Source organism: Alosa sapidissima, chromosome 10 (assembly GCF_018492685.1).
Source record: "Alosa sapidissima isolate fAloSap1 chromosome 10, fAloSap1.pri, whole genome shotgun sequence".
Classification (NCBI taxonomy): Eukaryota; Metazoa; Chordata; class Actinopteri; order Clupeiformes; family Clupeidae; genus Alosa; species Alosa sapidissima.
In genome coordinates, this window is record NC_055966.1 from 14,289,737 (window position 1) to 14,313,447 (window position 23,711).

At 45.5% G+C, this 23,711-nt stretch overlaps 1 protein-coding gene across 3 annotated transcripts in view; it reads left to right on the forward strand.

Moving 5' to 3' along the window:
- The window catches only part of cdk14 (cyclin-dependent kinase 14), a 173,830-nt gene that overhangs the window by 30,997 nt on the left and 119,122 nt on the right, over positions 1 to 23,711 (forward strand). The window contains exons 1-2 of one of the 3 annotated variants that reach the window (XM_042106535.1): positions 1,476 to 1,693; positions 16,372 to 16,617. In XM_042106535.1, the coding sequence (XP_041962469.1) occupies positions 16,387 to 16,617 (231 nt within the window). In that variant the 5' untranslated portion in view covers positions 1,476 to 1,693; positions 16,372 to 16,386. Of the gene's footprint in view, positions 1 to 1,475; positions 1,694 to 16,196; positions 16,252 to 16,371; positions 16,618 to 23,711 lie in introns of those variants that run through there. The other 2 variants (XM_042106534.1, XM_042106533.1) reach the window with 2 other exon arrangements.

Genomic DNA, 23,711 nt, shown 5'->3' on the forward strand with positions numbered 1-23,711 from the left:
TGCGTGCTGTTGGAGAGGCTTTAGGGCTGCGTGCTGTGTGGAATTAGGGTGGGCTGACCTTGGGGGTTCAATTGGGCTTCATGCTGTGTGTTATCTGTGGAAAGTTGGGCAATGGCTGATAAGGGTGCATGCTGCGTGGATGTTACTAGGGCTGAGCTTGGGTGTCCGATGGGTCTGCGTGCTGTTGGAGAGAGCTGAGCTTGGGTGTCTGAGAGGGTTGTGGTGATGTTAGGGAGGCTTTAGGGCTGCATGCTGTGTGGATCTCAGGGAAATAGGGTGGGCTGACCATGGGTGTTCAATTGGGCTTCATGCTGTGTGTAATCTGTGGATAGTTAAGCAGGGGCTGATAGGGGTGCATGCCGTGTGGATGCTTGGGTGACTGATAGGGCTGCGTGCCGTGTGGATGTAAGTCACTGACAGCATCGGACAAGATTGCATGTTGTGTGCGTATCTGTGGATAGTTAGACAGGGCTGGGTGTTGTGGATATTTAGGCAGGCCTGGGTGTTGTGTTGAGTCTGACTGGATAGTTAGACAGGGCTGGGTGTTAGTTAGGCAGGGCTGAAGGATGTGTTCTCTGTACATAATGTATGTGGATAGATATATGTGTATAGTTAGGCAGGGCTGAAGGCTGTGTTCTCTGTAGTGGTAACTGTGGATAGTTTGGCAGGGCTGAAGGCTGTGTTCTCTGTGTGCATATATGTGGATAGTTATGCAGGGCTGAGGACTGAGTGGGTGAGTGTGGATACTTAGGTAGGGCTGAGCTCCCAGCACTTAAGGAGTGGCTGACTGCCTCTCGGTTATTGTTGTTGATGCCACTCAGTCAAAGCAGGATTAATGAGCACACAGCAGGCCAAGGTTTCATATTTCAGCCGGGCCGGGGCTGCGCACAGCAAATCGATACCTTCTTTCAGAGAGTGAGAGAGAGAGAGAGAGAGAGAGAGAGGGGGAGAGAGATGGAGAGAGATGGAGATGTAGAGAGAGAGGGAGAGAGAGGGATATTTAGAGAGCCAGGTGGAAAAAGGAGTAGTAGTGTGTCAGATCTGTCTTTGCATAGCTAACATGCATATGCACAGAAACACATGCACACACACACATGTGGATGCCACACGGATGCTGTCAGTGTTGCTGGAGCTGCTGCTGCAGACGCTGCTGCTGTCTGTATTTGCTTCCTCAAACTCAAGCTGGTCCGTACCATCTCAGCAAGCAGAGAGGGGGGGATGCTAGTGTTCTCACTTCAGCCCTGCATACCAAGAGGATGTATGGGCGCGCTGCCAAGCTCCATGCCTAGAATCCCCCCGCTGCCCTGCTTCGTCTGTGGGGTGCAATCGCGCCACATGCCACCTTTCTCTGACGGAAGTGTGACGCATCGCCCTGAAAGGCTCCCCCCCACCCCCCATCCCCTCCCGATCACTCTCTCTCCCTCCGTGTTAGTACGGTCTCTCCACTCCCTCCCTAACAGGGCAGCGACCGATCGAGCGTGCGTGTGAGAGTGAGAGAGAGGGAGGGATAGAGTGAGAGATAGAGAGATAGAGAGTGTGATAGAGAGAGAGAGAGAGAGAGAGAGAGAGAGAGAGGGCTATGTTTTGAGTTGGTCTTTTGCGTGCTGTGTGAGTGATTGGTCTGAATGGGTTTCACCTGCAATTGTGAGGCGTGAACGTGGAGCTCCTTCCTGCTAACAGTGACGGCATTAAGGTAAGCGAGCGCCGAGGTTAGCTTTGATTTTCCTTTTTGCTCTCCTCCCTACCCATGCCTCTCTCTCTCATACACACACACATGCATGCATATACTCACACACACAGTTTCTCCCCGTCTTGTCTGGGAGGACAGTGTACAAGCACGGTAGATCGGCAGAAGCAGCTGTCTCTTGACACACATCTACAATCACGCAGACATACACACACACACACACACACATACACAAAGACGACACACAACACACACACACACACACACACACACAAGGGATCATGGTGTAGGATGTTTGTGCGTTTTAGAATGTGTGTGTGTGCTGACACAGTGACACACTGTTTGTTGTATGTGTGTGTGTGTTTGTCTGCGTGTGTGCTTCTGTGTATTTCACAGAACAAGGTGTGTGTGTGTGTGTGTGTCTCTACAGGCCAGCCCACCTGAGACACTGGGGAGGATGTTTTCAGTGTTGAGCAGTGTGTGCGTGCGTGAGTATGTGCAAGTGGGTGTGTGTGTGTTTGTGAGTGAAAGGGAAGTGTTGACAATCTTTCTCTGTAGTATGTTGTGGAAGGTGACTCTGCTTGTTTTTACCGCTGTTTAAACAGTCAGTCATTTTTTCCCTCCATTCCAATCCCTCCGTCCTCCCCCGACCTCTTGTTCTGTCTGTGGATGGATGGATGGATGGATGGAGGCGTGGCATACGCTCAGCTACCTGTCCCCAGGGATCACCTCATCTCCAGCCCCTTCGGCTCCAGGGAGGAGAGATGGAGTGAGAGAGAGATGGAGTGAGAGAGAGGGATAGAGGGAGAGCAGAGGAAGAAGGGGGGATAGAGAGCTGTGGGAAGAAACAGGCCACACTCCCATCTGTGAGTTAACGCCTCACAGAGCTCCGTCGAGACTCTTTCACGCTCACTCTCTCTCTCTTGTTTTTGTCAGTCTGCCTCTCTCTCTCTCTCTCTCTCTCTCTCTCTCTCTCTCTTTGCACACTCTCTCCAAGAGCATGTGACGTCATCAGCCTCCAGGGTGGACGTCTGTGCAGTGCTGCCGACGGCCAGCCCTGTTTGGACTGTCTGCATGTGTGTGCGGCGTGTGTGGCTTAAGTCGAGGAGCTTACAGGGGGGTTAGGATGACACCGGGGAGAGCTGAGAGCGGGCATCTGGACACGCGGTCGAGGCCAGAGGGACCGGGCGAGGAGGCTGAGAGGGAAGGGAAGGGAAGGAAAGGGACGGGATGCTGAGAGAGGGAGAGAGAGAGAGAGAGAGAGAGAGAGAGAGAGAGAGAGAGAGAGGGAGAGAGAGAGAGAGAGAGAGAGAGGGAGAGAGAGCAGCTCTGGATGAGATGGGATTGCTCACAGGAACATGCCTCTAAGCTGGAGCTGAACTGGGAGAGAGGGAGAGAGAGAGAGAGGGAGGGAGAGAGAGAGAGAGAGAGAGAGCAAGGGAGAGAGCATCACTCCATAATTTAAGAACTTGACTGCCATTTGCTGTTTGGGCATAGATGACAGGGATTATTAATGTCAATGCAATTATATATCTAGGAAAGGCTTCCCCAAACAACTCAGTTGGAATGACATATTTTCCACCGAATTACGGAACGCAGGCAGATTGTTTTCCCTCCCTGTCTGCCAAATGGAACTGGGGCATGAGTAGACCAGAGTCGAGCCACACACTGCAGCCATAATGCTACTTTAGTTCTATGGTTGCAGTCATCTCAGTTACTGCACTGTGCTTCCCTCCTCCTTAAATCATCCTGCTGCATGATGGGATGCTGGTGGTCAGGCTTGTAAGTCTTCCCTATAGGTTGTGTTTTCTATTCAGTCATTTTCGTTTGAAGTGTGCAGTGGACAAAAGCCTTAGTGGCTTATTGAATGCGCTATGAATCCCAGACGATCTACATAGGCTGCACTGTTGGTGTGGACTTTGTCATCAGACTCCTAGAGCTTCTCTCAGTTTGAAGGTAGTTCATTAGCCCTAGTCATCACTGCATTTGTTATGTGTATAATTTAGATGGGGGGGGGGCAGTGCTTAATTGGGTGCACAAGTTTTTAATTGCACCGGCATCTTCTATCGGTGCATGGTGTTATGCAGATGACACCGCGATGGTGAGCTGAGAGGTTCGTGTGATTGTACTGTATGTTCCTCTGCTTGGTTTCTGTTGACAACAAAAACGACTCCAGATAAAGGAGGACAGGTGGCCAGTTTCGCATGAATCATCCCCGTCTCTGATCCAGGCCTGTTTCAGTGTCCAGTCTGCCAGATCAACCACTGCAGACTCATTCATGCACTTTTCCACAAGCACTCTGGAAGTCTGACCAGTTTCATGCTGTCTGGGCAGTGGTCCTTTAGTCCACTAACTAACTCAGGTGGAGAGAAGGCTGAAGGATTACATGTGGATTATATGTTTCTCTGCTGAGACAGCAGAACCATTATGAGTACTCAAATCACTCTTTACTTCAGCTGGATTTCGACAATATCTTTGCAGATGGGAACACGTAAGGCAGTAAGTCTGATTGTGTTCTCTGGATAGGAACGATCCCCTGTTAAAACCCATTGTGTTCTCTGGATAGGAACAAAGTTCTTTATAATCTTGCCTTAGGTATTTATCAGTCACGTTCTCACATGTTTGAGTAGATGGTGGAAGTTAGCATTTGGTTAAAATGTTGTTTTGAAATCGTATGGTCAGTTAATGTTACATACCCCATGCCTTGCGTAAATCCTGAACACCTCTACAAATGGTAAGTATGCTACACGCAGTTTATGTAGGTCAGACAGTTTTAAGCAATATGAGTACTTTGCAGGGATGACAACCAGAATGGACATGATTGTCAAACTAGGACAGGTGGCAACATTCGTTGTCTTACTTTTAGCAATCTGCCTAGCTTGATGCATGGGACCCACCCACACGCAAATGTGTGCAGACACACACACACACACACACACACACACACACACACACACACACACACACACACACGCAGGTCCTGTGTAAACCTGCTCTCCAACTCTCTGCCTTTCAGATCAAAGTAAATGTCCTCTGACCAATTTATGGACTTCCCCTCTGAAGTTCCAACATGGGAGGCACTTCTAAAGAAATAACAGAAAAAGCTCTCAAGTGTAATTGTAATGAAATGCAGTAAGTCTGTGGGACTCAGGACAGTTTTTCCAGGCGAGTCGGCGCTCGCCTACTTCTGTGACTCCCTCGGCTGCTGCACCCTCACTTCACCTTCTTAGAACCCATTGTGCTCTCTGGATAGGAACGATCTCCTCTTAGAACTCATTGTGTTCTCTGGATAGGAACGATCTCCTCTTACAACTCATTGTGTTCTCTGGATAGGAACGATCCCCTCTTAGAACCCATTGTGCTCTCTGGATAGGAACGATCTCCTCTTAGAACTCATTGTGTTCTCCGGATAGGAACGATCCCCTCTTAGAGCCCATTGTGTTCTCTGGATAGGTAAAAAAAAAAACAGCTAGAAACCAGCTAATGCTGGAAGCTGGTTTTAGTTGGTCTTTGCTGGTTTTCTTCCAGCTCTTGCCGGTCTTTGCTGGTGTAGCTGATTGGGCCACTAGGTGGACATGCTGGGGTGACCATCTGAGGAAGTTTGACCAGCCTGTCATGTGGGATACAGCTGGTGTAAGATTATGCTGGTGACCAGCCCGCCAAGCTTGACAATGTTGGTGTAAGATGGTCATGCTGGTTTGCTAGAATGACCAACATAAGCTGGCATGTCCAGTTAAACCAGCAATGTAAAACAAGTGTGGCAGTCGGAGTTATTGCCGCCGCCTTGTAGGGGATAATACGGTGCTTAGCCTAGAGAGCTCTGAGTGGGACAGGATCTAGGTTCCCCACACCCAATAGCTGTAGCCCGAATGTTTGTGTATATACGAGCAAGTGGTGTCCTGTTCAGCAGCCCAGACTAAGTGTAGGCTTAATAGACTGGTTAAAGTGGGCTTCAGGATGTAAGGAATGTCCGGTGGCTGCCTGAAGAGATTATGTGTATGAAAAGTATGTGCTGGATGTACTATACACTCACCCCTTCACTATCCAAGTCTAGCTGAATCAGGTGGGGCACCCCTACCCCCAGGTAAGTAACCCAAAAGACAGATGACTATAGTAGTTAAGGGAAATAATATGTATTACTCCCTCCTAAGGTACTAAATGGTAAGCACAGGACCTTTAGATAACTTATAGTTGTGCTTATAAAACTGTCTTTTAACATGTAACAAGAAAACATCAATCCACCTTTGTCATTAGATTGACATGAATTAACAATCCCACAGAGAAAGGAGTTACTTTGGGCAGCCGTGGCCCACTGGTTAGCACTCTGGACTTGTAGCCGGAGGGTTGCCGGTTCGAGCCCCGACCAGTGGGCCGCGGCTGAAGTGCCCTTGAGCAAGGCACCTAACCCCTCACTGCTCCCTGAGCGCTGCCGTTGTAGCAGGCACCTCACTGCACCGAGATTAGTGTGTGCTTCACCTCACTGTGTGTTCACTGTGTGCTGTTTGTTTCACTAATTCACCGATTGGGTTAAATGCAGAGACCAAATTTCACTCACGGGATCAAAAAAGTATATATACTTATACTTACTGTTCTATAACAGTCTTTTCCCTTCAAATCAGACATCCACTTCAAATGACTTTCATATATGATTAATAATTCAATTAAATTCACATTTCTTCAAAATACCAAACCATGAAAACCAGTATGAATCTCAGAGTAAAGACGCATTCGATCCAAAATAGAATCCCAAATTTAGGCAGAATGACAATCACAAGAAAAACATTCACATTCAAAATAGTAGGCTAGTGTATGCAAAGTCAGTGTAAATGACATTAGCTGTCCAGTTACAGGCCGTGTACAGGCGCGTTCCAGTTCAGTTCAGGCGCTGTGTGGAAGTGTGAGAGAATCAGTAACAGTCTTGTCTCTCTCTGAATGTATGGTGCGAATGGCGTGTGTGTGTGAGTGACAACGTGGATGTCGGATAAATGGCAGGGCAGGAACCTTCCCAGGCTATCTTCTCAGACTTTGGTTCACTAGCCATCAGCAACGCAAGCTCAAAATGGCGGCACTTCGTGTAGGTCAACAGGCAAAGGAGTTAGCTTCTCTAACGCTACCTTCAGTATGCCGCAGTCACTCGTCCAAAATCAACACAACTAAAAAAATAAACGAATTTCACTACAGCGTAGTAAACGACATAAACGAAACATTTGGGTGCGAATGGCGTGTGTGTGTGAGTGACAACGTGGATGTCGGATAAATGGCAGGGCAGGAACCTTCCCAGGCTATCTTCTCAGACTTTGGTTCACTAGCCATCAGCAACGCAAGCTCAAAATGGCGGCACTTCGTGTAGGTCAACAGGCAAAGGAGTTAGCTTCTCTAACGCTACCTTCAGTATGCCGCAGTCACTCGTCCAAAATCAACACAACTAAAAAAATAAACGAATTTCACTACAGCGTAGTAAACGACATAAACGAAACATTTGCCTCCAGCTCACACCTCAACGCTCTTCCAGCCGTCTTTTGTGTAGCCTAACATATGCCGCCATGTTAAGTTATTCCCTCTAGTAGCAAAGGTTTTCTTTTAAATCATGCATTTAGTAATCATGCATGACTTTGATGCCCCCACTATAGAACGTAAACAATATTAACGTGATACTGACTTATAAATCCAACAAATATGGCTGTACTTAACTGTGATTTTCTCTCTAACTTTGGTTCAGTCCTGTAACAGTAATCACTCAGTCGACGAGACTCATTCACGTTACTCCAGCTCTGCTTGTTCCTTTTTCCTGCACGTTCACGTGAGCCAAACTCTTAAAGGCACAGTAACAATATTTGTACCCGCTACACCAGCTAAAATGACCAGCTTGAGGTGGTATGACAAGCAAAACTAGCTGAATTACCATCGTGAGATGGGTAAACCAGCAGAAGGTATGTTTTCGCAAGAGTTTTGCTGGTCTAGCTGGTCAACCATCATAGGGTCAAACAAGCTGGTCAACCAGCAAACTACCTTAAGCTAGTCAGGCTGTTTTTTTTCAGCAGGGTTGTCATCTCTTTGGGACAAGAGCGGCCTGGGCTGCAGACATGGCCACCACTGGTCCTGCCAGACTGGTCACCTATGCGGAGGAGAAGCTGGCTCTCTCTGAGACGTGTCCTAATCCCCCTGTGGTACTCGAGCCGACCAGTGGTAGGGCCAGCTGCCAATGTAGTCATTAATACGCCCTGACCACTTCTTTTTTTTTTTCTCCTTCTTGTAAAATCTGTGCCAATCACAACCTCCACAAAGTCCACCCCTCCTAGCCCAGGGACATTTTCTGGACGTCCGCAGTGTCCAGAAGGGAAATTTATGCATTCCCTTGTTGCACGCAGCTCTTCTGGAGTGGAAGCACTTAGAAGGGGACTTTAGATCAATGACATCAGAGTGAGTGCGTGGGAGGACCCCGGGGCTTTAGAGAGCCTAACGAGGCGCAGGCAGTGTCAAGGACACAGGCCCACTTCCCACAGAAAGGACCAACACTTAATTAAATGTAGGCCTGCGTGGTGTGAATGGCAAGCCTCCCTTTCTTTAAGCATCAGTGGATTGATTGGAGCGTGCGGAGGAGGCAGAGGCAGGTGCCCTCTCGAAGACTGCTGCTGCCGTTGCACTTGTCACCAGGTCACAGCCGTGAGCTCGGACTTGAGTGTGTGAAAAGCGCCCCGTCAGCATACGCAGGCAGGGGGGGCCCCACAGGAGTGGTGTGTCATGACTTTGGTGTGTGTGTGTGTGTGCGTGTGTGTGTGAGTATTTGTGCGTATGTGGCCCTCTGCTACTCCTGGTTGTGTTTGGTGACTGTCTCTCCTGAAACTTGCCCCTGTGTTTAACTGTGTTCTTTTAAATTTGGTCTTTACACTCTCAGTTGATGTTTTTGGTATATTTGTACATATCGGCAGAAACAATGGGCTACTTGCACGGAAGGCTCTCAATGCAGTCGCTTTATTTCCGGTGGAGTGTTACTGTTACAACGACATCTTCTGTTATATTCTGCTCCTAACATCTTCACTCCGACACTGAATATCTTGTTTGCCCATTAATAACCATTTTAACTAGCATAGATCCTTCTTAGCTAGCATAAATCCATCGTAACATGCTGATTCACTAGGTGCCACACGGGGTCCGTAGACGCTAATTACATTAACAATAGCGGCAGGTTCAAACACATCTGGCTGCACCGGAAACAAACGAGCCGTATGTGCAAAGAGCCCATTGAGCATAACTTGGGAGGCTGCATAAGAGGTGGTATGATTTTCAACACCTTCTCTAACAACACTTTCTACTGCCAACAGTTCTGTTCTACTTCAGCATACCCTGATTTTTTTTACGAATGGAGTCGAATTGAAAAACTGATCTTCCCACCAATTACCAACTGAGTCAAGCTCAGTGTTCAGCAGTGTGGTAAAGCAGCCTCCTGAATTCATTGGGGATCTAAATAGCATCATGGAGTAAGCTGGGGGCTGGAGCTGGTGCACCTGGGCCACGGAGGTAATGACCTCTCTCTGGTCCCGCTACTGCAATTATTACACTCTCACATCTGAGGAGAGTTCTGCTTAACCCTTATAACTGCATATTTTAGCCCTCACATTAGTGCCAATAAGGATTTTGAGTGTGGGTCTGTCACATCCAAAAGCTTCATTTTCAATGCAAAACCTTCAGGATGTCAACATTAGCCTTAGTCCCTGTAAACATGCTAGCACTTTGACACACACAGATTTGAGACTAATGTAAACTCAGTGGTCAGTGGAGAAGTTGAGATGTTCCATATCACTCAAGATTTCACCAGGAATCCTTTTTTTTTTAGCCATCAATGGTAGGATTTTCTAGCCTATGTGGACATCTCCTACTCTGACCTGAATCTAGAGCCTGGAGGGTTGCTGACTGTGGTGTCTCATGGAGGCTTATGCGGGGATCACACTGGAAATAACAAAACGGCAGCAGTAAGGGCAACCCAACGCTCAGACCATAATATGCTCTATCTCGTTTCTAAGTAAACCAGTAGCAGCAACTGGACTCCATCCATTTCCACAGAATTATTTTTGGAATCTGATCCCTAATCATACCCGTTCATTCGTACTCGTTGCTCGACTTATCGTGACTAAATTCAAGATGGCGGCGAACGGTAAACTTTTTGAAGGTAGTGTCTGTATAAATCGTCTTGTAAATAAACTACCAGTGCTTTTTCAAAGTTCTCAATGTCTCGTTTTAAATGTCAAGGCTCTCGGAAGTCTACCAATGATGAATGGAGCTACTTTGAGCCTCGTAAATGGTATAAAACAGTGATTTATTTGCACGGCTAGGCCGATGCCTGAGGGCACCCCCATCGAAAAACTGTTAGTAGCATCAGCTAACTAGCGCCAGATTTCTGAGTGCAGGGGACAAGCCAAGATGAGCTATGAGACATACGTTCACACTCGGTATCATGTTTTAACACACTTTAGGTCAATATCACACCGGAATTATCCTTTAACTGTCGTTCTGTGCACCTGAACATTCCATGTCGCATGTCTCCCTTGCTAGTAGGGCTGACAGTGATGGTATAGGAGTGATGCATGTAGCCTAATATAGCCCATTCAACTACTTCTTTTTATTTTGCTTGTGCAGATGCTGTTTTATGTATGGCAGTGCCTGAAGACATGTTTTGTTTTAACAAACGAATAAATGTGATAAGCCAGTTTTGGTTTCAGTCCCTTCACCGTCTGACTAATAGTTATATATTACTAATATATTAATAAAGCTTAACCAACTTTATTATAAGGGTCCCCCATACTGATAGTTATATATTACTAATATATTAATTAAGCTTAACCAACTTTATTATAAGGGGCCCCACGCTGATAGCTACATACTATTAATATATTAATTACACTTAACCAACTTTATTGTAAGGGTCCTATGGGGAGTGGTTCATATTGGGATAGCCAGAAGCACAGTTTAATAACAATTCGTTAAATAATGTCATTAACTTGTCTATTAACATATAGTTTGTAAATAAACATTTAACATTTTAATGTAAGAAATAACTGTTACTTAGTGCCAAAAAGACATTTAGTTAACTATTAACAAATATGAATACAATATTACTTAATAGATTTGTTAAAACATTAACATACAGATTTTATAACTCATATTTAATTAATGATGAAAAAACTATTAACTTGTGGCAAATAGATATTTTAGTAACAATTAACAAATATTAACAAAGGGTTAGGTAATTACTAGTTTGCTATTTATTATGGCACCTTATTATGGAGTGTTACCTCCCCGCCTTACAGTAAGTGTGAGTGAGTGACTGGACGATGGCGTGATCCCTGTCTGGGACTCAGCATTTGTTGTACTTCAGTCTTCACGCTGGGGTTGGATGATCCAGTTCAGTATATCAGTAATTGTGGCTGGACCTATCAACTGTTCCAGGACTCAGAGCAAAAGCGTGGAGGTGTAGGTTTGTGTGTGTGTGTGTGTGTGTGCGTGTGTGTGTGTGTGCGTGTGCGTGTGTGCAGTGGGTGGTTTGGACAGCTCAAACACAAATCTTACAATCTAACATCTCAATGCCTTGTCTGAAATAGATGTGCATGATTTTCTCTCCCAGCCATCTCTTGTATTTCTTACTACCATAAGTGGTAAAAGCATCTGCCATTGAACAAGGACCTGTTAGTGTAATGGGGTTGTTGCAGTGACTGAAGAGGTGAAGAGGCAGTTGAGAGTGTGTACAGACCAGAGGATAAGTGTGTTGGATGATGGAGTTCAATCAGTGCATTTTCAGCAGATGTTAACAGCAGCTACAAACACATCTGTATTTATATGAGTTTTCTTCATTAGAGTTGACCGGTAGTCATTAACACCTCTGTATCTCTCTCTCTCTCTCTCTCTCTCTGTATGTGTGTGTGTGTGTGTGTGTGAGGGAGAATGAGAGAGTGAGACTTGATAGAGAGACGGAGTGTGCTTTGGTTTCTTTGCACACCTGCTCACCACTGAGGACATTATTCATTGACAGTCTTTCTTTTTCTGTCTCTTCCTCACCCTTTACGTCCTGCTCCCTTTATTCATATCTCTCTCTTTTTCTCTTTCTCTCTCTCTTTCTCTTTCTCTCTCTCTCTCTCTGACATTGTTCAGAAATAAATTGTCACGAAACCACTCTCACTCCCACTGGTGGAAAATGCATGGGGGTCTCGTGTGTGTGTGTGCGTGTGTGTATGTGTGTGTGTGTGTGACTGTCTGTCAGCAGCCAAGTGTCTTGTTAGGCTGTCTGGACTGTAGAGGATAGCTAAACTCCAACAGAGTGGCATGAGAGGCATAGAGCTGTGGTTCCCTTTAGTGCCCTTGTCTACTCTTCTGCTAGAGTTGTGCATGTCTGAGCCCATCCCCTGCAGCAGCACACAGAATAGCACAAGGTGGCTACATGCAACCATGCCGTCAGTATGGCCACTTGTTCTGAGCACACAAGCCCAAGAAGTGTCTTCTGATGTTAGCAGCTAACGACCGGTGCCTGTCAACGGTTTGGCCATCTCTGGTAAAACACAAGTCAATGGCACACAAGTCCCCAGTGTAAATAGCGGGACTAATTGAAGTCAGTGTAAATGTCAAGTGCGAACCAGCGGCCTTATTGGGGTCGGTGTTAATCGGGAGCGGTAATTGAAAGCTAACGGGTAAAAGCGGTGTGCTACCTTTGCCCATGTCCCGTGGGACGTTGCTGTTGGGATTTGTCTGTGATGCGTTGGTCGGACGCTAAAGGTCATCCCTACCCAGCCATTGGGAAGCGGGCGGCTCTCTGTCTGCAGTCCTGGCCATAATGATGAGGTGCATCAAGGGTTTATCTGCACGATGTGTCCCCAGACAAAGGCTGACATTAGCTTTTGGCAATACCTGCAGCTGCCTCAGTGATACCCTTGAGATCTCGGCACATGGAGGCAATGTGTGTGTGTGTGTGTCTGTGTGTGTGAGAGTAAGAAAGAGAGTATACAGTATATTTTTTTCTGATTGACGAGTGCAAGGCATAAAAAGAAGCACCAAAGAACTTTTCCTCTGTTGCACGCACCATTTGTTTATCCAGCACCGGCGTTGCAAATAACAATGTCCACAGACAAGGTACAACATGTTGCATGATTTTACGAAAAATACGATGTATTGCGACATCAGATGCAAGTCAAATTTTTAGTTTCTTTTGTCTCATTCCATCGAACTACAGATCCGCTACCCTATCTGGCAAACTTACATAGTGCGGTTATAGCCAATAGTGGGCCGCGAAGCGAATGCAGAAGTGCCGTTCACCCTGTTACGAGTTGATAAACCACTAAAACGATTGGAATTGCAAATTAATGACTTCTAGGACTGCTTGCCTTTTCCCCAGCATCCCCTTCTCAGTATCATCTAATTGTATTCTGGTTTTTATGCATTTGTTTGTTTGTGTTTGTTTTGGTTTGTGTCGCCATACTGTGTTGTTGGCCTCTCGGGCATCAGCTGAAAGCTGCACTTTGAATGCCTTAGAGTGCCAGATATGGTTTATGTGACATCTGCCATCCACACAGAGCAAAACAATCAAAGCGAGATGAGATGAGTATATGCATACTCTTCTGTTTGTGTGTGTGTGTTTGTGTGTGTGTGTGTGTGTGTCTGTGTCTGTGTGTCCTTGTCTGTGTGTGGGTGTTTGTGTGTGTTGAAGAAAAGTGAAAGTGTGGGATATCAGTAAAAAACGACCCCTGGGCCCTTCTCTCCTAGACTGATGGGTTCTCTGCATCCTCCCGCATGATTTAGGAACGGCAGTCCCTGTTAATTAGGTCCCTGAGTGGAGAACATGTCCCTCTCACTGTGTGTTGGGAACCCTGTAATGCATGCTGCGGAGGGGACATGGTGTTTGTTATTGTCCCATAATGCACTGCTCTGGAGGGGGGCATGGTGGATATTATTGCAGCACAACACACTGCAGAGAATGGAGCACGATGGGTGTTTCATTTGATCCGTTTCCACTCAGATTCTTCAGCGCTCTCTTCAGAGGGGGTGATAGTGTGCTGATGACCAAACGAAAGTGTTCCCTCCTTTCTCCTTCTCTCTTTCATTCTTTCATTCTTTCTTTCTTTCTCTCTGTCTCTGTCCATCACACTTTTTTTCTGGCATGTGGTGGACTCGGTGAGATGTGCTCTGACCTTTTTAACATGCAGAGGGGAGGGGAAACGTGCAGTGTGCGAGCAAGAGGTGCTGACTCCTGCTCTTTGAGCTCACTCAAGCTCCTGTCAGTGGGCAGTCAGCCATGTACCCCAGCCATACTGTATGCACACACACACACACACACACACACACACACACACAGACACACACACACACGCACACAAGTCTGTGTTATGTTTGTGGAGGGATGAGGTCTCATGTTTTGTCAGTTTCAACATTTCAGATCTGAGTGCTGAACATTTCAACATTGTATCTCTTGAGTGTCCAACTGTGCTGTGTGGATGGAGGATCTAAATGTCAAAGGAAATAAGGAAAAATTGCTACACATTGACAACATGCCACATGGAGTGACTGGACTAAATATGATGTTTTTCATTATTATTATTATTATATATGTTTGAGTTCACTATCAGAGATTTTCACCCTTTTTGGGCCTAAGGCCCTAAAGGTCAAACCAACCGACACAACCTTCACACCGGTTGAGAACCACTGCTGTATATCATCAATGCTCCAGCATGTGGTCATGGCCTGTGGCCTGCTGACGTAGCTTTTGCTGAAACAAGCCAGTTGAGTGAGCAGACATGCCCACATGGCAGCCATCATCTGTGCTTTAGCACCACTGTTTGTTATCTGCGGTTTCAACACAGCAGCCTGTTCACTAACAAGAAAGAGCATCTTTGTTTTTACAATGGCGTGTAGCAAAACCACCGACTGCTTCCGCCCTGATAGGGTCATTTGGCTAAGTGTGGGCCTAATTGCTCAAACTAAGTGATGTCAAATGATTATTGTTTAAGAATGGGATTTGCTTGTATTTTGTTCTGGTTCATTTCTGTACTTATTAACCACTTACGAGTTGAAGACAAGAGCAGATAAAAGCTGCAGTGGTTTGACAGAGAAGGGCATCTTAATAGTCAAAGTATGACCATCTGCATTTGACCATTCCTGATGTAAACAAGAGTAAAGAACAGATTAAGAGATAACAATACAGTAATTACGTTGTGGTCTTTTAAGTTTTGCTTCATTTTCAGGATATGCAAGGCCTAGTTCTGAGAAGAATCATTATTTGAGAAATAATGGGCCTTGACCTAGTTTGCAGCATCTTAGCTCTCCAAAGGAAGTTTTGGTCAGTGTTGAAAGCCAGCCATTAACATATCTGGCTGCAAAGTCATGCTTTTACACAAAAGCCCTTGTTTCCTTTATGAGGGTGAGGGTGGTATTGTATGAGGCACAGTTATCTATAATGGTGCTCCAGTAGGTTTTCACCCTAGGTCTGCCTCCATTTGGTCCAGTCATTACTAATTGGTTCAAGCCTCCCCACCGTAGGGAACTGATAATGATGTTAAAAAGACATTTTCTGTGTGCAGACTTTCCAGCAGCTATGAAATTAGCAGCATTTTTTGAAAATGCTATGTAAAAGGTAGGGTATTGTGCACCAGTCATTATCGGAAGCTCTCTTGTACTGCAGATGTTTTTAGAGACTTCCTCTTTGGTTTTCCGTGCCTCTCTAAATCAGACCTCTGTGTCCCTCCCCTGTGTCCACTCTGTCTGAAAGCAACACAAGCTGCGGAAGCGTACTTCACTGTCAGAAACCCGGCCCCTGTAAGCTAGCTGCCAGGCAGGCCACTCTACCTGGTCACCGTATATAGCGCTAATTAGGCAGGTGTCTTACTGGGGAATGGAGGTGGGAGTAGTTTGGTTTGAGGCCCCAGCAGGTCTTGAAAGGCAGGGGCTAAATATTTAATGGGAGGGGGCTGTGGCTAACATGACACGCAGTATGGGCACTTTGTAGCGGCTGACAAAGCTTATCAGTGTGGAATGGTCACCAGAGGTAGGCGGTCTGCGTTTTATTTGTCCTTGGTTCATTTCTGAATATGTGTGTGTGTGTGTGTGTGTGTGTGTGTGTGTGTGTGTGTGTGTGTGTGCGAGAGTGTGGATTTGACAGTGTGAGTAACTGGGAGAAAGTGTTTGCTTTTGTGTGTGTTTGTGTGTGTGTGTGTGTGTGAGAGAGAGAGAAAGAAAGAGAGAGAGAGAGTGTGTGTGTGTGTGTGTGTGTGTGGGACCCCAAACTGCAGCCAGAGTTTGGACAGGAAGTGTGGCACAGATAGCGTGGGTTTCTCTTTCCCGTGGCAGAGTTTCAGACAGCTGGCCGAATCAGATGGATCGCTGATGGAGAGACGGCTCAGATAAAGGCTTTCTTATCCTAGCACAAGGAGCTAGCGACACACAGACACACACACACACACACACACACACACACACAGAGAGAGGCCGATAAATAAGTAAACCTGGAGAAGGCTGGACATGGAAGGATGGAAGCGGAAAGATAAATGCCTGAGAGAAAAGGGCCGCCATTGTTGAACCGAACTGCATGGGTATATTTTTAGATGCCAGGAACAGGGAGCTGCTTCTTTCTGTCATCCTGTCTTGTTTTTTTACCTCATGCACAATCTTAATTCTCTCTCTCTCTCTCTCTCTTGCTCTTCCATCCACAGATATGTGTCACAAAGATGTCCACACGCAGCTGCCAGGGTCCGGACTCGGTGATCAAGCCCCTGGACACCATCCCTGAGGACCGCAAGGTGCGTGTGCAGCGGACGCAAAGCGGTTTCGAGCCTTTCGAGAAGCCGGCCAGCCAGGTGAAGCGCGTCCACTCGGAGAACAATGCCTGCATCAACGCCAAGAGCTCCTCGGCCGGAAAGGAGTCACCCAAGCTGCGCCGGCACTCAAGCCCCAGCTCGGTGAGTGTGTGTGTTTCCGTGTGTGTGTGTGTGTGTGTGTGTATACATGTGTGTGTGTGAGTGTGCATGTGAATGTTTTTTTTTTGCAAATGTTGGCATGAATAGTTATTGGTCTCTCTCTCTGTGTGTGTGTGTGTTGCGTGTGTGCGTGTGTGCATGCGTGTGTGATACTTAGCTTTAAAAACTCCTTGACATGGTGACCCATCAGCTGTGTTTTTATTCATGAATGGGATACTGGTTGCATCATATCTTCATTAGCACTAATGAGAGTATTTCCCCAGATCAATGTCTAATTAGATGTGGGCTGCTGAATGCATTTTGCTCAGTGATGTTGCCAGTGTTTCAGCTTAACTGTAATCATATTCAGAGGGAGCATTTGTTCTGATTCATTGCTCAATTTTGGTTATGCATCTCTAAGTATGTAGCTACCCTATCGATTGACCATTTTTAGGAATAGTCTATTGAAATGTCAATAACATATTCTTTCATTTCAATACCCAATGCAGTGATGAGCAGCATTCCATTACCCATACAGCAGTTTGGCTTTTAGTAGAGCGGCTACAGGAAAAATCGTGCAAATTATGATACAAGCGTGGAATTCGGCAGGTATGTGCTCAAGACCAATACAATCAAATCTACCTGATTGGCCACTTGAAATGGCGGCCATTTTCCAAGATGGCCGCCAAAAAATACCCCAGAAATTGATTTATTGCTCAGAATTGACCAAAGATATTATGATACAAGCATAAAATTAGGCCTGTATATGTGCTCAAGACCAATACAATCAAATCTGCCTGATTTGCCATTTTTAATGGCGGCCATAAAACTCTAAAAATTGATTTGTTGTACAGAATTAATTGGAAATTATGATACAGCCATGAAATTTGGCAGGTTTGTGCTTAAGACCAACACAATACATTCTAACTGATTTTCCAGTTTAAATGACGGCCATTTTCCAAGATGGCCGCCAAAAAATACCATATAAATGGATTTGTTGCACAGAATTGCAAGCAAGTTATTATACAAGCATGAATTTTGGCATGAATTTGCTAAAAAAACAATACAATCAAATCTACCTGACTCGCCACTTGAAATGGAAGCCATTTTACAATGTGGCCGCCAAAAGACTGAATTTAGGCCAGAAGTGAGCAAGAAAATGATGATACAAGTATGTAATTTTGTGTGTTTGTGCTAAAGAGCAATATAATCAAATCCACCTCATTTGCAACTTGAAAATGTAATATGGCAGCCATTTTTAAAGATGGCCACCAAATAAGACACTAGAACTTCATTAATTGCAATTAATTTAGCAGATGTGGCCCAAATCAATGTTAACATTCACTACATTTCTGTTTCCTTCTATGATGAAGTCATTGGAAATTCAATCAAGCAAAAATCAAGCAAAAAGGCACATAACTGAGATTCAGTGTTTCACAAATGAACTATGTACAAAGACTACAAACCCTAGAAGGGCTAAATTAATCTTAGAAATCTCACTGAGAGACAATAGAAGAGAGTGTATGGAACAGCATCAGGACTGACAGAGCCGTGCACCAACTTGCCTATCTAAAATACGACTGTACAACCAGAGCAGGCGATAACAGAGCATGTTTTTTTCTGTAACAAGGCAAAGAACTCGGATGCCAAGAAGAACAATATGGCAGTAAGTATCTCAGCATGGAAAAATAACAGTCCATTTCACAGTAAATGTGAGCAATTTTTCAATTGTGTTTTTAAGAAAACACCATCAACATTTCACCCTTTGGAATTAATTGAGTCACTGTAACAGTGCTCTACATCTACTATTCACATGTGCAACCACATAGTGCTGTGCACAAAAGCCCCAAACGGAAGCACTTGTATCTATGGGTGCAACCTTTTTTGCATGAACACTTAGTGAGTTCCTGACAGCTGGCTTGCAATTGGAGGCAAAGTTGTCCAACAAACCTGCCATGTATCATCTCCTTTCATCCAACCCCATTCAGCAGGATTCCCAATATCTGGCCTGGCGATTGTAGTCTGGCCCCAGATGATTATTCTGACCATGTCACAAGTAAGATGTAATATTTCTTTACCCACCCTCACCTTGAGCATGGAAAAGGGCAATGTTGCTACAGTTTGTCAAACCAAACTTTTTTTTGACGTTGCGGTCAGTCAGGCCTTCAGAGTGGTTACACAGAACACTTATATGCTTGTATGCCTCATATATAATATTCCTGTCTGTTCTTACTGCCCTACTTTGTAGCCTACTCTCCTACTACAAATTACACTGTATATGGCGTTTTACATTTGAGTATATGTACTGTATATCACTCTCGATATCCTTACAATATTTAGACTAAAACTATTTGAATTAAACCAGCCAGTGAGGTTATTCAGAATTAATTTTAGCCACTTACAGCGACATTGGACCACTGCTGATTGATTCACTCTGGTCGCCTTGTTCTCTAACTCTGGGGTAATTGTGGGGACAGTCGCAGAGAGGACAAATTATAGTGAGCGGCACATTATTACCATATTATTACCATTAGCACGTCATTAGTGTTTTTAAACGCCCATATCGAGAAAATCATAAATTACTGTTATTAGCATATTATTACCACAATGGTATCGCATCACGCACCACCCTCCATTGACATCAAGAATTGTCATTATTAGCATGTTATCACCATGTTATCAGTGTGTTATAAGGGGCTTATTTGTTGTTAATAACTGTTACCGCTGTTATTTGCATGTAAAACCAAAAGCGACCTATGCGACCGGAAAGACGGAAGTCATTATTTGTCTATGGAGGGTCGGCGAATAAAGCGACCAAAGTGAATTCGCCGGGACCGAACCAATCTGGGCGAACAGAGCGATTAAGCGATTTAGCAATTAAAAGTCAGCTAATATGATGGTAATGAGCGGTTCGGCAAAAAACAATTGCTCTTATCTTCAAATGTCCCAGGCTGACAAGCCAGAGCCGTTATGTGATTAGCTAAATCAAACATGTCAATGTCACGTCCAGAGCGAAAAAAGCGAATTCATGACAAAGCTTCTTCAGCGACCTTGGCTACTTGGTAGCTGAGGTTGTTTCTGGTGTACACGCATCTTTTGTTTAACAGCAACATTGAGAAAACCATTAATTGCTGTTATTAGCATATTAGTGTCATTGTATTATTAGCATGTCATAACCATTTTATTTGTTTGGGGGGATGGGGGGTGGCATCACACAATGCCCTCCATTGACATTAAGAACTGGCATTATTAGCATGTTATCACTATGCTATTTGTGTGTCATAAGTGGCTTATTTGTCATTGTGGAAGATTTTTAATATCTGTATCACTTCATCATCTATGGAAACATATTTAAGGAGAGTGAACTATTATTTATTTATTGAAATTTGCAAATTTCTCGGGTCTTTTTGGACGCCATCTTGGAAAATGGCCAGCATTTCAAGTAGCAAATCAAGTGGATTTGATTGTATTGGTCTTGATCACATCCATGCCAAATTTCATGTGTCCATCATAATTTGCTTTGACAATTCTGTGCAATAAATCAATTTCTAGGGTCTTTTTTGGTCTCTTGGAAAATGGCCACCATTTCAAGTGGCCAATCAGGTAGATTTCATTGTATTGCTCTTGAGCACATATATGTTGAGTTTCGTGCTTGTATCATAATTTGCTAGGTCAATTCTATGCAATAAATACATTTCTGGAGTCTTTTTTGGTGGCCATCTTGGAAAATGGCCGCCATTTCAAGTGGCCAATCAGGTAGATTTGATTGTATTTGTCTTAAGCACATACATGTCGAATTTCATGCTTGTATCATAATTTGCTAGGTCAATTCTATGCAATAAATCAATTTCTGGAGTCTTTTTTGGTTGCCATCTTGGAAAATGGCCGCCATTTCAAGTGGCCAATCAGGTAGATTTGATTGTATTGGTCATAAGCACATACCTACAAAGTTTCATGCTTGTATCATAATTTGCACGATTCTTGCCAAATTGGCCTTGTAGCCGCTCTACTATTTGGGGTGCTATTGGACTGAAGCACTCAAAGGTGGAAGTTGAGGGGGGTCATCCCTATGTTCCCCGGGTCCTATGTTCCCCGCTCGGGGTTAGGGTTAGGGTTATGGTTAGGGTTTTAAAAAAGGGTCCTATGTCCCCCGGTCCCATACAAAGTGGGGAACATAGGACCCGGGGAACATAGGACCTGGGGAACATAGTACACCCCCAGTTGAGGTAGTTATAGTTCTGCAGAGGGACACTTGACTGTGGTGTTAATTGTTGAGTGAGTCCACTTTCGTATGAGTACATGTTGAATGAGGGTGCTTTATGTGTGAGTATGTAATTAATGAAAGGCTTCAGAAGGAGTGGAGATTGCATGTTTCATATGGTTCCCACGGAAATGGAAAAGTCATGAATCCCTTTTACCAGGTCTGGAAAAGTCATGAAATTCATTGGAAAAGATATTATCATTAATGTAAATATGATGTTATTGAGCTCTTTCAGGGATAATGGGTGCAGTGTGATACAGTTTCCACTTGAACTGACAGCCTAACTAGCATAATTTAATTAAAAAATAAGAAAGGTTGTTTCATTTTCATCCAATAATGTGTGAGTGAAATCATATACTTAAGGTACTGCAGGCTGTAAATGTTAATGACAATTTTTAGAAGAGTCTTTAAAAAGGCCTGGAGTACGTCTTCTGAAATGTTGTCAATGAAATTATGTCATGGATAACTTATCTTGAGTGAAGCTACTCTTGAGGAGCTAAATAGCCACTCGTACACTGGTAGAAGTAGTAGGCTACATATACCAGTAACACTTAATTTCTGCCTTGATTAATGTGTTTTTGTATCTGAAAAGATGTTGTCAGTGTTGCTGACATCACAGAACAAAATGTACATGTTGGTTAAATATAGCTAACAGAAAGAAACTGCACAAGCCCAGTCAGCAGCTAATACCCATGAGATCAGTGGGCGTTAAGGACCATATCAAAAATCTAGATCTAGCCTAGATCAGGACTGCATCTACAAATGGATCAAAGCCATTGCGAGCAGCTATCTGAAAGTGCGTTAGCATGAGCGCACTAGCGGGGGCATTGTATCATGTAACAGCGAGGAGCCCGAGTGCGAGTTCTGGGTCTGTATCTGTCAGGTAACCGGCTGAAACCTCATCTGTGCCTCATGTTGCCTTACAAGTCAGGATCACTTTCTCATTCCGGCAGCAGAGAGTCTGACTACACGCCCCTGGCTAATGCTCTCTAGTGAGAGCAAGGGTAGAGGGAAGAAAAGGTTTTTCATCTCCAAGTTGTCTGAGCTGAACTGTAGAAGCTAAGACATACCCATGCAGCCCAAGGCAAAAATGTACAATTTTGGTGAACCCGATATCCTGAATTTTAAGCACAGCTCACTTAAATCGATTTCCCACAGTGGTCATGGAATTATAGGGCTGTCATGAGCATTCTCTCTCCCTGGCAACAACCCTTAATTGATTCAACTCTCTGCCACTCTGCTCACTCTCTCTCTACTCTGCCTAACGAGCTCCACCTGGCTCCGCCCTGCTCAGCTCTAATTACTCTGCCAGCTGCACTGCATTTCTCCACTAACCTCTCCCAGTATATAAAGCCCTGTTTTTCAGCCAAGCCCTGTCAGATCGTCTTCAAACCTGGACCAGTAACCTGCCTGCCTGTCTACTCTCTGACTCCTACCTGTGATTCGGATCCTTTCTTGACTGCCTCCCTGTTCTACTGCCCCGGTTATCCCGACCTGCCTTCCGGATCTTCTCGATTACTCTCCGATCTTCAGCCCCCCCGGTAACTCGATTCTGCCTTCTGTCTCTCACCACGTTTAGTGCCTAGCCCTGGTCTGTACTACTGCCTGCTGTTCACCTTGCTGTTGTGTGTGGGTTCCCCTGAGCCCCGAGAACCCCTGGCACTCCTAGCACCCCTGGAACCGGAACCTCCAAGACCTCACGTTTCTCTCACTCCTCTTCCCCCCTGAACCCTTCAATAAAAAGACTCTGAATTTGAACTTGCGCTCTTGGGTCGTCTTCTGTCCGTGACAGAACGATCTGACCATCATGGACCCAGCGCACTCCCTGACCACTATGGAGGAAGAGCCCGAGATGACTGCCCTACAGCGACTGGAACGCACTGAGGGAGACATCAATCGGATGGCTGGCGACATCGCTTCCCTTCTCCAGCAGCAACAGCAACAGCTTCAACAGCAGCAGCAACAGTTCCAACTGCAGCAACAACTGCTAGCCCAAGCCCTGCAACTACTCTCAAACCCGGCTACTCCACCTGCACCCACCCCTGGTTCTTCTGTTCCTGTACCACCGGCAGTGCTGCCACCAGATCCCCACACTCCTGAACCAGAGATTGGGAACCCGGAACGTTTCGATGGAAACCAAAAGCAAGTAAGACCATTCTTGAGCAGCTGCCGAATCCAGTTCGCACTACAGCCCAGGACCTTCTCAACGGAGGGAGCCAAGGTGGGCTATGTCATCACCCATCTCACCGGCCGAGCTCGGTTGTGGGGAACGGCGGAATTTGACCGGCAAACCCCAGCCTGTGCCTCCTTCAGTGCCTTTGAGGAGGAGATGTTAAAGGTCTTTGATCTAGGCTCGCCAACAGCCGAAGCGTCACAAGCTCTGCTCACCATCCGTCAGGGCAATCGGACAGTGGCAGACTTCTCCATTGACTTTCGTACCCTGGCCAGTCAAAGCTCGTTTAACTCAGAGGCACTGGTGCAAGCCTTCCTCCACAGCTTGGCGGACTATATCAAAGACGAGCTTGTTTCTCATGACCCGCCCTCAACGCTTGATGCCGCCATTGACCTTGCCGTCCGCATTGACCGCCGTATACAGACCCGGAGGAGGGAGAAGGGGCGTCTCAGTCAACCTGCCATCCGCACTCGGGTCGATACCTCCTCTGTCCAGCCCCTGCCTGTCAAGTCCCAAGGCCAACTCAATCAGCCTGAGGCCATGGAGATTGGCCGTGCCTCTCTGACTCCCGAGGAGCGTCGGCGCCGTCTAACCTCCAACCTTTGCCTCTACTGTGGTGGTGAAAATCACCATGGTCGCCACCTGTCCGGCAAAAGCCGCAGC